The following is a 13234-nucleotide window of genomic DNA, read 5'->3' as shown; positions in this document are numbered from 1 at the left end:
CCTCGTTAACTCGAACACGGAATTATTCACCCCCATCTACCCGCTCCTGAGAACAAATCCACTTACCGCGGACTCTCGGGTACGGATAACCACATTAAAAGACGGTACATACCTAACTAACTACCTTACCGCCTATGTACCAACCCTACACTCCCACGGCTACCTATGTAAGCGTTCCGTCTGTCTCCATGTCATGTAACACAATTGCGTCCAGTCCACTTCACTCTTCCCGCCGACGGAGGTTACCGTCTTAGAGTTTGCCAACGTGTGTCTGTCCATGTATGTGTTGACACTGTGAGGGAAGATACCTACATACCTGTAGGTTACAGGTATGTAGGAGGTTGTTTGCTTTCGAACTTTTGAAGGCTGCTTGACCCTGATCCTTGGGCAATTTATAGAAAACGTGGTGGACGTGGGTGGTGCGTGGGTAGATGCAGGGCTTGTCGGTAATACCGGTGGGTCATCTTGGGATGTGTAGGTACCTATGAGGCAAAGAAAGGGAAGGGAAGTGAGAAGAGTGCAGAGAGGAGATAGAGAGAGAGAGAGAGAAGGAGTTGGTGATGGAGGCTGGGTGGCTACTTAGGCACATACATTGGTACCTATATGTAGCCGTTGATAACTTCCATTTGAAATTCGGAGGACTCATCACACGGTATTGGTCCCTTCCTTGTGTTCTACCTTCGCTCCTTCCTCATCTTTACTCCAGACATACCTAACGATCACACCACCAGGGGCAGTCGTTCTTTCCCACATTTCACAACCAGAGACGAAATTTTACTCACCATGTCTGCCGGTATGGGCAATCCCAAGAAAACCTTCGTGATGCAGTCATCTCACATGTTGACAAGACCACGGCAGTGGTATCCAACACCGATATACCACCACCCTCTATCATATGTACTAAACTGCAGCGGACAACAACCTCCACTTCCACCCTCCGACCACCCATCATCTACCTCGGACCCAAGAAATGGTATAACTCTTCCTTTACTCACCAAGCCACTCCCGCTCTGATGGTATGGCAGTATTCCGGCCGGTAGTGGTAATGGAGTATAGTACGTTGTCTATTCCTGTTACCTAAGCGGCAGATAACGTAGCATTACACCCGTGGACATGCATGTTGTGCGACAATTGTCGGTTGGTTGGTGGAGGTGGGCACTGGGGGAGAAAGTTGTTCAGAGCTCCCGTCTGTCTCCAGTCGTCTCTCTTATGTAGTTCCTGCTGGTTGTGAGAGAGGTGGAGAGATATGTATTACTAGCCGTGAGCTAAAAACAGGCCGGTACCCAACTGAATGAATCCTTTCACTTTCAAACTGTGATGTGGGAATTGCTACATACTACTACTTACTACCTGTATCAAGCGGGATCACATCAGTCTTTCCTCTGTGCCAAAAAAAAAAAAAAAAAAAAAAAAAAAGACAACATTATTGACCGCGGAAGGTAAGGCAAGTACAATCATGAACGGAAAAGAGAGAGAGATCTAAGAGTGACATCACCCTAGTCTACTCTGCCCATCATCTAAAGGCACCACCAACCTCCTTATCTGACTTGCCTGCTTGCTACCTACCTTCCACTTCCTACTCATTCCACAAGGTACCTTCGCACCTCCGCATCTCTCTCATACCTACGACATCCACATCATGGACCCAGAAGATCTGCAGTGCAAGTGTAGACGTAAGCGAAGGCGCCTAAGTGAGATGGCACCACGTCTCCTAGGCTCCCAGCGGGTCTCTAGAGCTTTCTGTCTCCCCCGTTGGCCCCAATTTTGTCCAGTCCAAACGGGCTGCATATAAAAAAATATGACAACAACGTGCTCTTCTACCTTTATACCGACGGGCAGTGACAAAGCTCCATTTCTGAAGTCTTCACCGAGGTTCGACCAGTTCACACCTGGTTGAAGGCAAATACCTGGATACAGATGTCTGTTAGGTTCTTCCCATTGTTCCACTATGTTCAGCAAGTGTGGTCCATCACCAAGACAGATATCACGGTATGCTGGGGACATGATCAAGCATGTCCAACAAATAAAAATTGCACAAGTCATAATGAGATTCGACATTCACACCGTGCTAGGAGCGACAAAACTACAACCAGAAACAGCAATGAGTTTTCATACGAATCATGTTATTAAATATTTACCCGAGTTGTCTATAGCATGGAATGCCTCCCCCATCTACTCCATTATTCATTAACAGCCATCCCATCATGCGTTCCAACTCCGTAGTGATATCGACCAATATCCTTCACCCTCATCCTTCCTCCACAGTAGCCAACCGACGGCCCTTTCGTGGTATATCCATCCCATATCGTAACCTCTATCCTCCTTACTCATATCGCCAAAACACAAAAGCGAGCGAATGTATGGGGTATCGTTGTGCATTGAAACAAAACGAGAACCGTAACCGGACAGGAAAAAGGAGCGCATTGTCATTTCGTCGTAACAAGTCTTGTAGCTGATATCTTTCCCAGGTGCTCAACCAGCTAAGGGCGAGCAGGCTGGAATAGGGTCATCTGTTGTGATGCCGTACACCTAAATGATTGATGGCAAGACCCTCAGAAGTAGTGCATTGCTTAGACGGCAGGAGCAGCGAGTTGAGGAGCAGTTTCACCGGAGTGGTGGCCGGTGGTGGCATGCTTCTCAGGGTAAGTACCGGCGATGGGGACGCGTCCATACTGAGTGAAGGCAATGTTTAGGCGGCTGTAGTCCCAGCGGCGGCTGAGGAAGACAAAGGCATAGCTGAGAGTGGTGATGAAGAGGACGTCGAGAATGCCGAAGAAGATCATGCTCTTGGTGACACCAATGACGTTGCCGCCGTCAGAGACGCCCCAGGCAATGGGGTAGAGGAGCCAGAGGAGGTTGGTCCAGCCAGAGAGCATCATGTAGTCGCGGTTGATACCAACACGGTTAGCCGAGCGGCGGGCGCGGAACAATGTCTCAAAGGCGAGGAAGATGTGGGCAAGGAAGGCAAAGGCAAAGAAGCCCCACTTGTAGTTGGAAGGAACATAGGTGGCGACGAGATAGCCGATGACCCAGATCCAGGAGAGGAAGATGTTGAAAACGATGGTGGCCCAAGAGACGCCCGAGAGGATGCCCATGGCGAGAATGGCCGCGGGGAAAGAGACGACCCAGAGGACATACTTGGCCCAGAAAATTTGGCGGGTAGGACCATGGTGACGGACTTGGTTCCTTTGGCTGACCACATCCCAGGCGAGGTTAGCCGCCATAGCAAAGTATGCGAGGGTAGCCACGAGGTTGGTGACGATCCAGATGTAATGCCAGAGGCGTTCACCGCGGCTGGCCTTGAACTTGAGAGCAAATAGGACGAGCTGTTGAAACGATGGGTCAGCATAGGAATATGATCATGAGCGTCCGATGAGATGGGGAACCTACTGTGTTGAGTGCAAAGAGGGCAGTAACAGCCCAGAGCCAATCCGAGCCGTGCTCACTCAGGTGCTGGCCCTGAGGAGCGGGATGGACGTTCAAGACGTCGTTGCGTGGGAGTAGAATCGCCATTGTGGTTCCGATGATTCGGGTGGCGAGGTGTAACGGTTGCTGGTGCTAGTCGTACACTAAACGGGAGCGAGATAACTCGTTGATTTGCTCGTTTCCCGGTAAGGATGGCTAAGTTGGTGAGAAGTGTATGCTTCGTTGAAGTGTTGCACGAACTCTGATGATGGACTGAGAAGGATTGGGTCAGATGTAGGCAAGACTGGAGACTTTTATAGGAGATGCAGGCTGGGGAGATGTGTGCTTTCCGGTCTGGCCTGCCTTGGATGTTTGGATGACATCTGCTTGCAGGGCCCGGAGATAGCATTGGTCACATCACTTGGGAAGGCTTGATGGGAAAGTTCTCGAAACCCGCCTTTTCCGGTGTCATTGTTCCGTAAGGCGAAGGGACGAAGGAGGGACGACAGCAGCCGCACCGGCGCACCGAGCTTAAGTACCGTAGCAACTCCTAAGCGGTAGTCAAGTACGTAACTGCAAAAGATGTACCGTACCTGCAACAAAGCAAGGGTGGTGAGTTCACTGTTGGGAAGGTGCAAAAGAGGGATGACAACAGCCGATCCATGACCGAGTCCGGACAACATGATCCGTCCAACACGCTGCTCGCGACATTAGTTCGCTTGTACCGCCGATTGGCTTGTTTATAGACCCTGTCGATCTACCCCCGTAGCTTTGCCTAGCAATAACGTGGTCTGGATATTGAAAGAGATGAGAGTCGTGACGAGATGATACAGCGGAGCCGGACTACCTGCTCCGGGCCGCAACACACACATTTTTCCTTCTTCCTCTTGGGAGCTCCAGGGTTTGCACCGACTTGGACCACTCAACCACTGGACCAACAACAACCCAAACAAACCAACCTCGGATCCCACCTTTCTTTGTTAGGCCGGGACTTTGCTTGCATGGTGGTCGTATGTTTGGCTGGAGATAGCTACAGGGCGGCTCACTGGAGCTCACCCTGCTCACCCGCTTTGGTGCTCCAAGGCACTGCCTGCACTTTGCATTGGATGACCAGACTTGCCCGTGTCCCTTGCTTGCCGCTTTGGCCTGCATAGATAATAGAGCTTTCCCTTCCCAATATTGTTCTGTTGTGTGTTGTCAACGATGACGGACTGAAACGATTATCGCGTTTCCTTGCATGAAGGGCTTGTCTTGGCATACGGCATCTCTGGTGTAAGTGACTGATCGCCAGCCCTTCGAAATCCGCTCCCCTGGTCCTTTCCTGTGAGCGTTAGTGACATCGGCATATTCGGAGCGCGATCGGGGCAGGAGGAGCTCATGATTGTCGGCCGTGATGGTAAAACTCTGGCAGAGATCGTGACAGCCTCACCGAGTCAGCCTTACGTACCTTGAGGTTGTCCTGAGGACTTAATTTGGGTCGGAGACGTCGGTGGTTGTTGGTCAAGCGAGCCTCAAACCATGGAAGCTTCCAGGGTGGGCAGCCACGGGCATCTGACCAAGATCCCGCGGCTTCCGTGTCGTTCTGCACTCACAACCTGCCCTGGCGCCCTTGGCTGTCGGACGCCTGCGGTGTTGGATCACGATGATGGATGCGACGTGCGAAGTGCCTGAGGGAAAGTAGTGTCGTTGACCGGTCGGCGGGTGGCTGCCGCAAGTTGCACTAATGCCGGCAGATGCACTTGGCGGTTACGTAATCAGAGGGCAAGTACCTATTACAATACCGTAACCGTACCTTGCTAGTGTAACATCGTTTGTGTCGATGTTGCCATTAAGTCTCGAGACCTTTGAACCAGACAACAGTGACGTGCGTCCATCTCCCGCAGGAAGGCAGGTACTCAGTCTGTCGACTCGGTCGGGCATCGCATCGGAAAGGTCGGAATCGCAGCTCCTCATCAACCCATCCATCATCCAATATCTGCAGGACGAAAATGTTAAGGGATGGGACGAACACTAACAATGGAACTGGCAAGTCGAACGGATCTTGCAAGATCACGCGACAACGCCATCATGATTTTAAATCCAGCTTGTAAGAACCGAAACTTCCATTCCATAGGGATAAGACATCCAGACACCCGTGCTTGTCACTGTTCCTCCTCTCTCCTAGTATCGACATGTCCAACATTTCCATTTGAAGTGCAAGAAGGAAAGGATGAATGAACCTTAACTCCTTAGCTGCGGAACCCCCAAAGCCCAGACGGTCCCCTGACGGTCGACCGACGGTTGCACTGCTTTAGACGTCTTACTTCTTAGTCAAATAATTACCGGTTTACCTTGTGACAGCGGTTTAACTGCATAAACGGTCGCTCCAGAGGTAGACCGTCGGTCACACGTCTGCCCAAAAATAAGCGGTCGGGGAGCGGTCGGAAAAGTCAGACGTCTGAGAATCCCCAAGTCTTAAATACAAATACCTGGGCATTTCTTTTCGCTTTTAGTCGCAGTCATAGTCACGGTCACGGTTACGGTCACATTGATGCTTGACTACTTGAATTCCTTGCCCAGCTTTGTCTTCTTTAGCCAACAAGAAGAGAGATAGAGAGCGAGAGAGCCGGGTAGTCTATTTACCAAGGCATTGCTTTTGCAATGCCACTTGGTTGCAACTTCCACTTGGAAGATGATAATGACTTGGTGAATGGGCTATCCGGTTCACTCTGGCTGACTTAGAGGTTTTGGTTGCAAGGAAGAAAAAGAAGAAGTGCAAAGTTTTTACTTCGAGGTTGGCCTTATAGTGGTGAAAGGTGGCCATCGTCGCTCTTGCCTTTTGAAGCCTCTTGTCTTTTGAAGCCTCTTGCCTTTTGAAGCCTCTTGCCTTCTAGGATCTTGGCTTCTGAAGCGTCTCCCAACCTTTTACTTTTTCCAGACCATTGAACTACCATTTAGAATCTTCTAAGCTGTGAGGTGGCTATCGAATGGCTTAAACCGCCGGAAAAAAAACAGGCCGTTAATGTGTTAGGTGGTTGAAATTGCCAACGGTTTACAAGTTTGGCCATCAACCTTTACAACGGTTTAAATGAAGTAAACCGACTTTCGACCATCTAATGCATCTAATGGTAGTAAGACCGCCTAGCAAAATGGCCATGTGCAGCTAAGTCAACAGCTTTCATACTCCATCGATAGGGCGTTGACAACATGCCCCAGCATTCCCCGGGCCGATGGAATGGAAAGAAATTTCCACAGTCAGTGGACTCGTGGACTCCAAAGTTCCAGTTTCAAGGCGAACCCAACCCTTGTCGAGACCAGATTTTCAGCCCTGCGCGCCGAGCCGCAGGCACCGCACTCCATTCGACCCGAACGGCGTTCTGTCATCACCCCACAACCGCAGTGCCGTCATTCCATCTCCACTTTTTACGTCCGGGTCGTAGAATCCACACTTAGCTAGCACCTTCTGGTCTTCGTTGATGAACGTTTAGGTTCTCAAGGCGCTCTGGTATGTACTACGGCATCTCGCTTCTTCGCTTATGTTTGCAACTATCATAGATACAGCATCGAATAGAAACAAATGGACTTATCTATCCCATCCCCAAGTTCGAAAATTAAGTTGCAAAAAGTACGAAAAAAAAAGAGGACAAGAGGAGGCATCAAACGGCTGACGTCACGTAAAGTGGGAGGGAGTAGAAGAGCCCTATTTGCGTAGCCCGAAGACGCCACTTTAGCAGTTACTCCGAGAAAGATGACTGACAGCGTGTGAGCGTCCGGTCATCTTGAAGCATCTTATTTCCATGTCTACGTTGATCCTCCGCGAACATCAACCCCAAAATCGTTAACGTCTCTAAGTTATCGTCCCCAGTGCCGCACTACTGTAATACTGACACACCAAACTCAATCTTACAGTTCAATATTGGTTCGTTCGTTAGCGCGGTTCTTGTGACAGGGGTTCGCAAAACAACACAGGAAAATAACGGGACAACCACATTTGAAGGAAAAAATTCGAGAGAGTATATGAAGCCCTTGAAACGCATTGGGTTGATACCAACCTACTTTTTGCATGAGAATTGGTTGAGTGATGGTTGCGTTTTGCAGAGTGCGTAGTGAAGTCTCGAGCTAACGAACGTTCCAGGGCAAGAGCGTACAATTTGGAACGGGATTTGCGCTAGCCCCGGATGCTACCCTGAACGTCCAAAACCATGTCATCCCAGCAGATGGTGATTCATGACTCTCGCATCTTAATATCAACGACACAACTATAATATAACTTCACAACGATCTCCATCGCCCATTGGATGGTAGGATAGCAGAGAGAGGAAGAGGCCGCCCGTGTAACCGTATCGGAGATGGTACGGCACGTGATTGGTGAGCCTGGTTTTCGAGGCTTGAGTCGTTGACGTAGCTTTACGCATGCGATATCCAAAGTCAAGACAAAAAAAGGACGAGGGCTCAGGGGAAAGTACATTGTTGATCTGGTCTAGGCCATTTATCGTGATGGAGTCATAGGGACGTGGTTGTTTGATCTCGATACTTGGATTGTTAGAACCTTCAAAAGGTTTGCCCTGAAACTCGCCTGCTAATTTCACCATGGTACCGTATGCACAAGTCCGGGGGGGCACATACATAGAATCCAGGAATTGTGAGCCTGTTTTGTAGTATTTACTAAGCCATTACCACTGTCTAAGTTGACTTTGATAGACGCTATCAAGTGCTGCTTGCACTTCGCTATGCATGAACCATCCTACTATTTCGCCTCACTCAGCTTCCCCGTTCATCTTATCTCCTCAAGGCCAAAACAAATGCCCACGAGCCGCTCTTACACGTACTACCAGGACTATACATACAATCCAAACTGGTTGACTAGGTTGCTCAATCACCTGAAGCTCGGACTCGTTGCCTCTGGTAGATCCATCCATAGATCTCGCAACAGTTGGGTACCAAGCCACTAGTAGTCTACCCGGCCATGTGGGACTTGGGGTCCATCACCCGCTTCCCCCTTGATACTAGAAGCCGCCTCCTTGGCACGCTCCCTGACATCCAGCTCAGCATCATTCCGCTCCAGGCCTTCGAGCTTTTGCAGGAACCCCAGCTTCTCAAGTTCGAACACCCGCATATCCCTGCCCAGCCTGTCCTCCGCACCATCGCACCATACCAGATTTTTGAGTAGATGACACAACGACCGCCGCACGTCCACGTCCTTATCATTAAAATGCCCCGCCAACAGCTTGAGCAGCTCCGTTTGGGCGATCACGAGTTGTCTGTGTCGAGGAACTCCCGCCGCGATGTGTGTCAAAAAGTAGATGACCGCCACGATGATCTTGGATTGCGGGTACAGCACACGCGAGTCAATGCTGACATTGCGGCCTGATGCTCCCGACCCTGCTCCGCCACCAGGCGTCCCCGAGCTGGAAGACTGGCGCCTGGCAAACGGACGGAGAACCTTGACGCGAAGCTTGGACGCCAATATATCGAAGAGGCGGTCTTGGCCTAGCTCGCTGAAGACGTAGTCAACCATTTCCGCCTGGGCCGGTTGATTAGGGATGGAGATGAGATTGCGAATAAAGTCGAGACCTTGTTCCTGGATCGCGAGATCGGCTTCACGCGCCTTTCGAACTTCATCAAATTCCCTTTCGCGTAATGCCCTGAGCATGCCGTCGGCAACACGCATGCGCGTCGAATCGAAGCCAGGTCCCTTCCGGTGTATGGCTTGCCACTGCCATATGTCGTCAGTTGCTTCGGCGTAACCGTCATCTGTATCCATCACTTCATCTTCATCCGCGTCTGTCAAATGTCGACGTTCACCCATAACCCGGGCATGTAGTGCTTCGTCTTCCGTATCGTCACATATTAACTGAATAAGCCACCCCGGCCCGAGTTCTTCCAGGCACTGTTTCTTGGTATCCCTGTCCGTCATGTGAACGAGATGCTTGAGTGCCCACAGGGCATTGAGCCTCAGTCCCGAATTATCAGATTTGGCGTATTGACAGAGCACGCCGATGACTCCAGCTTTGATCAGAGGCTAACTTGTTGTCAGTAGACTGTCGAGACCAGCAAAAAAATATATATCCACTTACATCACGCATAGGGCTGCTCTCGATCAGCAGATTACAGATCACGCTACAGGCTGCAATCTTGACATCGATATCCACGTGTTTCAAGAGCTTGAAAATGGGCATAGCCACGCAGTTGTCGTCCAGGGCTGTTCGAAGATTGCTGACCGATCGTGCTAGTGTCCTTACAGCGTGGCATGCCGCGATTAATACAGACGTTGGGTTATGACCATAGGGAGAATGACCCGCGGGATGTATCGGAACGGCACCATCCTCCTCCATTTTTGGCTTCTCCTTGGGCGGTGTCGGTTTCTGTGGCGTTTCGGAGAGTGACTCTGCGACACTTGGTAGTATGTCTTGCTCAACTATTTCTTTTCTGAACTCTTCCTTGAACGTGGCCAGGGATGTTATGAGTTTAAGTGAGCTCTCTCTCATCCTGATCTTGTGCGCACACGCTGGAACTTGACCCGGTGGCCCAAGCTGGCATGCCGAAAATCCATCCTCTCCAAAATCCCGTCTCTCTTCAGGGTTCGGCGTCCAAGGCCTAGGGGGTGATTGGGTTGCCGAGGGCTCATATGAATCCTTCAACAACTTGCACGCCAGCTTCAGGGCTCCGCTATCACGAGTAATTTGCTGCAGGAACACGCTGTCTGCAATAAGCCGGGCTAAGACGGCTGGTGTCCGCTCCAAGATAGCCCATGCCGTAGCGGTCTCCGAATCGACAAAGGTGGCATCTAGGCTCTTGCCACTCTCTTTTTCGTAGTCCTTCAGTATATGGCAAAGAACCGGAACGACAAGGACGCTGAGGGAAAATTCTCGGTCTGGGCTCGTGAAGCCACCCTTGAATAGCGATGCAAGTACGGATGCAGCCATGACCTTCTCATGATCGCTAGTACTAGATCGCATAAGGTGGATCAGCCACGGTATTAGCGGGCTCTCTGGTTCATCGGTATCGCCACTACCAACAAGCCATTCCCGATCCTTTGTCATAAACCTCGTTGTATGTTTTGCAGGCGTCTCCAATGACCCCCCCGTAGATGGGAATGATGGGGGATGTTGGGACAAGAGGAATCGCGGCGTCGTAACTGGAACAGCTGGAAGTAGGTAGTCGATGGCAGAGCGATCGACTGGCCGACCGTAAGTAAGGCCGCCTTTCTTAAGCATTTCCCATGTACGATAGATTTGAGACTTTCTTTCGCCGATCTCACTACTGATTAGTACTGCCATGATCGCCGGTGAACAAAGCAGCAGACCCGTTCGGAAACGAGAGTCTGCTATCATAACAGATATCGCTTCCAAGATAAGGGCCAGACTTAGTCCTCGAGGAGCAGGTTGTGGTATCACGGCATCCAAGCCCTCCCTCTCCAGCGTGTCCAGGGTAAACGGCAGGACCTCTCCTCGCGCGACCACGAAGCTGGCAAGCAGGGTGGCCAGGGCATCCAGGACCCCGGCGTCGGCAAGCATATCTTGGTACCGCGGTTCCTTGCACAACCGACTTATCAGACTCGCAACCAAGCATTTTTGCTCTTGTACTATGCTAGAGGTAGACTCTGCATCGAGGATGGCGCACAAGGAATCGATGTAGCGAGATACAAACAGAGCTTTTGCCAGTGCAGCCGTATCCTCTGTACTTGTTCTCGACGAGAGACTGGCAGCCTCTGTCATGTCGCTCAGGGCACGCAGAGACGTCAAGACAAGCTGTGCGGGGTTCTTGCGCGGGCAGATATATGTCAAAATAACAGGAACGACTCCAACGGCATTCAAAGGTGCAAGAAACGAAGGACCACCTGCAACAATTATGTCGGTTAGGGTTCTGACTCTTTGCAATATCCAGTGGGTTCAAGGAGACATAGCGTACGTACCTTTGGCAAAACTAGCGATGAGCTGCAAAGCCAATAGCCGCACACGATCATCATCTGGCAAGTCCGTAGTCTGGCTGATGGGCGCATAAGCCTCCTTACTTCCCAGACCAGAGGGCGACTGCGCTGTGGGTTTTTGTTGAAGCAGATGGACGAGCGACTGCAGTATTCCGTGGTTCACCCACTTCTCCTTGCCCCGGACATCGCCGATGACCTCATCCTTGAGTTGGCGGAGGAGTTCAATCTGCTCGGCATGGTTCCTAGCATTCTGAATCTGCCACAACAAAGCCGGGGGACTCTGACTATGCGCCATCTTTGGGCACTATATCAATGTTGTGTGGATGCTAGTAATAACTTGTGGTTCGATCGGTCGTGTCGGTCATCAATGCGCTCCCTGTTCGGCCATGTGTTGCCAGCGAAGCTGTGGATTCGTTCTTGTCCACGGAGGAAACTGGGTCGGAAGCTGTAGACCGCGGTGTAACGACCTCGGAGTGGTTGACCTGAAGCTATGCGTATCAGAGCCGATTGTGCCGCGAACCAGACCGAATTTTGGCTTCTGTATTGGTAAAGATAGGTACGTGAAGCTATTTGGTAAAGTCGCCGATATTGCTATGGCTCAACCTGAGTTGCGCCGGGGGAGTTGCACGGACGGCCGATTGACGTGATGGAAAGGTGGATACGTTCGATGAGAGATGTGTCAGACTCCGCGAAGAAGAAAGGTCGCTTGGGCGGTCGCCGCTCTCTATCTTATACTAGCTCGTGCGTCGATACGGGAAGGAAGAAAGGAATGAATGGAACAGGCGTGTTGGTGTTGGTGTTGGTGTTGGTGTTGGTGTTGGTGTTGGTGTTGGCACTGTTGGCGAAAGAGCGGTACGGCGATGAATTATTGTTGGAGGTCCAACATTGAATGTCATGACGAGACGGAAGGTCCAACGCTGAGTGTGAACGGCCAATGACGGTGGCGGGGAACGACGGCTACGGATGGATTGGCCCGGGGCTGCTGCGGGGCGGTTCCTTCCTCTTTCTCGGGTTGACGTGCTATGCACAGGAACTCACCGGGTAGCTGTAGCGCTTGGGTGCGCTAACATGGCATCTATCATACATACGATGTCTATAGTGTATATACGTCTACAAGACTGGAGTTGCTTTGAGCTCTCTTACCTTTCCTTTTTTTACTGAACTGGCTACTTATTCATGGAGACAAGAAGCTGTTACCTAGCTATCCAACTTACTATATCCAATATGTGTACCCCTCAGAGGCGATACCGATGTTGTCATCCATGTGACAAGTCGTAGGTACCTAAACTTTGATGATATTTGTGTCACTAACTCTAGGTACCTGAGGTACTGTCCTCATAACTCCTCAAACAGTGGTCTTTGGCGCTACCTACATAATATCTTTACTCGATGGTACACAAGTTTGATGTCCTCGGTTAGTACATGTTCTGTTGTTGATATCGCCAGCTGTACTCATTTTCGGTTTTGGTTTTGGCTCGAGGTTTTTATATGGTGTGAGATGTCTCCCAATCCTCCCAGACGCATGAGGACTAACCAACCACTGCCCCGTACGTAATCTTTCATGTACCTCCGTGCCGTTCTCTAGCTAGAAAACAGGAGTATATGAACCTCAAGTGGACGTGATCTGGCCTCTCTCGTCGTGTTCTGTGTTTCGAACTCTCAAGAGTCAACATAGTACTAACAAACAGTACTGCCACACGGTCTCCACCGACCTTTTCTCTCTTCGACACCCATATCCAAACTCTCATTGTCTCCCCCCCAAACACCATCTGGTCATCTTCCAACTATCGACCGATCCTCGGCCACATTTCTTGCCTTCTAAAGTCAGATCGACCCCTTTTGCTCCTGGAATAACACTGAGTTCCGACAACGCTGGTAAACAATTGCGCTCAAACCTCACCCTCATACTAGTCACCTTCT

At 50.6% G+C, this 13234-nt stretch overlaps 3 protein-coding genes across 3 annotated transcripts; all 3 read right to left on the bottom strand.

Moving 5' to 3' along the window:
- Positions 1-1443: 1443 nt before the first annotated feature.
- On the bottom strand, positions 1444-2097 carry B0H65DRAFT_465947 (uncharacterized protein). Its single transcript, XM_062826832.1, has one exon. The coding sequence runs from the start codon at positions 2056-2058 to the stop codon at positions 1624-1626; it is 435 nt and encodes a 144-aa protein (XP_062681845.1). The 5' UTR covers positions 2059-2097; the 3' UTR covers positions 1444-1623.
- Positions 2098-2314: 217 nt separating this feature from the next.
- Positions 2315-3963, bottom strand: B0H65DRAFT_200147 (family A G protein-coupled receptor-like protein). The gene is made up of 3 exons (XM_062821770.1): positions 3863-3963; positions 3391-3678; positions 2315-3326 (listed from the first exon to the last, which is right to left on the bottom strand). The coding sequence occupies exons 2-3, from the start codon at positions 3511-3513 to the stop codon at positions 2571-2573; spliced, it is 879 nt and encodes a 292-aa protein (XP_062681844.1). The 5' UTR covers positions 3514-3678; positions 3863-3963; the 3' UTR covers positions 2315-2570.
- Positions 3964-8172: 4209 nt separating this feature from the next.
- B0H65DRAFT_200013 (armadillo-type protein) lies at positions 8173-11943 on the bottom strand. The gene is made up of 3 exons (XM_062821769.1): positions 11300-11943; positions 9462-11224; positions 8173-9406 (listed from the first exon to the last, which is right to left on the bottom strand). Exons 1-3 carry the CDS (start codon positions 11607-11609, stop codon positions 8333-8335), a joined length of 3147 nt encoding a protein of 1048 aa, XP_062681843.1. The 5' UTR covers positions 11610-11943; the 3' UTR covers positions 8173-8332.
- Positions 11944-13234: the final 1291 nt, after the last annotated feature.

This window comes from Neurospora tetraspora, assembly GCF_033439725.1.
Source record: "Neurospora tetraspora strain CBS 560.94 chromosome Unknown B0H65scaffold_4, whole genome shotgun sequence".
NCBI lineage: Eukaryota > Fungi > Ascomycota > Sordariomycetes > Sordariales > Sordariaceae > Neurospora > Neurospora tetraspora.
The sequence above is the reverse complement of the archived record's forward strand: the minus strand, read 5'-3'. Positions and strand labels throughout refer to the sequence as shown.

Excerpts from the sequence above, each read along its gene's own strand:
- B0H65DRAFT_465947 (XM_062826832.1), bottom strand. The coding sequence starts at position 2,058 with ATGTCGAATCTCATTATGACTTGTGCAATTTTTATTTGTTGGACATGC.
- B0H65DRAFT_200013 (XM_062821769.1), bottom strand. The coding sequence starts at position 11,609 with ATGGCGCATAGTCAGAGTCCCCCGGCTTTGTTGTGGCAGATTCAGAAT. Across the intron at positions 11,225-11,299 it reads CATCGCTAGTTTTGCCAAAG|GTGGTCCTTCGTTTCTTGCA; the intron begins GTACGTACGCTA and ends TAATTGTTGCAG. Across the intron at positions 9,407-9,461 it reads AGAGCAGCCCTATGCGTGAT|CCTCTGATCAAAGCTGGAGT; the intron begins GTAAGTGGATAT and ends ACAACAAGTTAG.
- B0H65DRAFT_200147 (XM_062821770.1), bottom strand. The coding sequence starts at position 3,513 with ATGGCGATTCTACTCCCACGCAACGACGTCTTGAACGTCCATCCCGCT. Across the intron at positions 3,327-3,390 it reads CCCTCTTTGCACTCAACACA|CTCGTCCTATTTGCTCTCAA; the intron begins GTAGGTTCCCCA and ends TCGTTTCAACAG.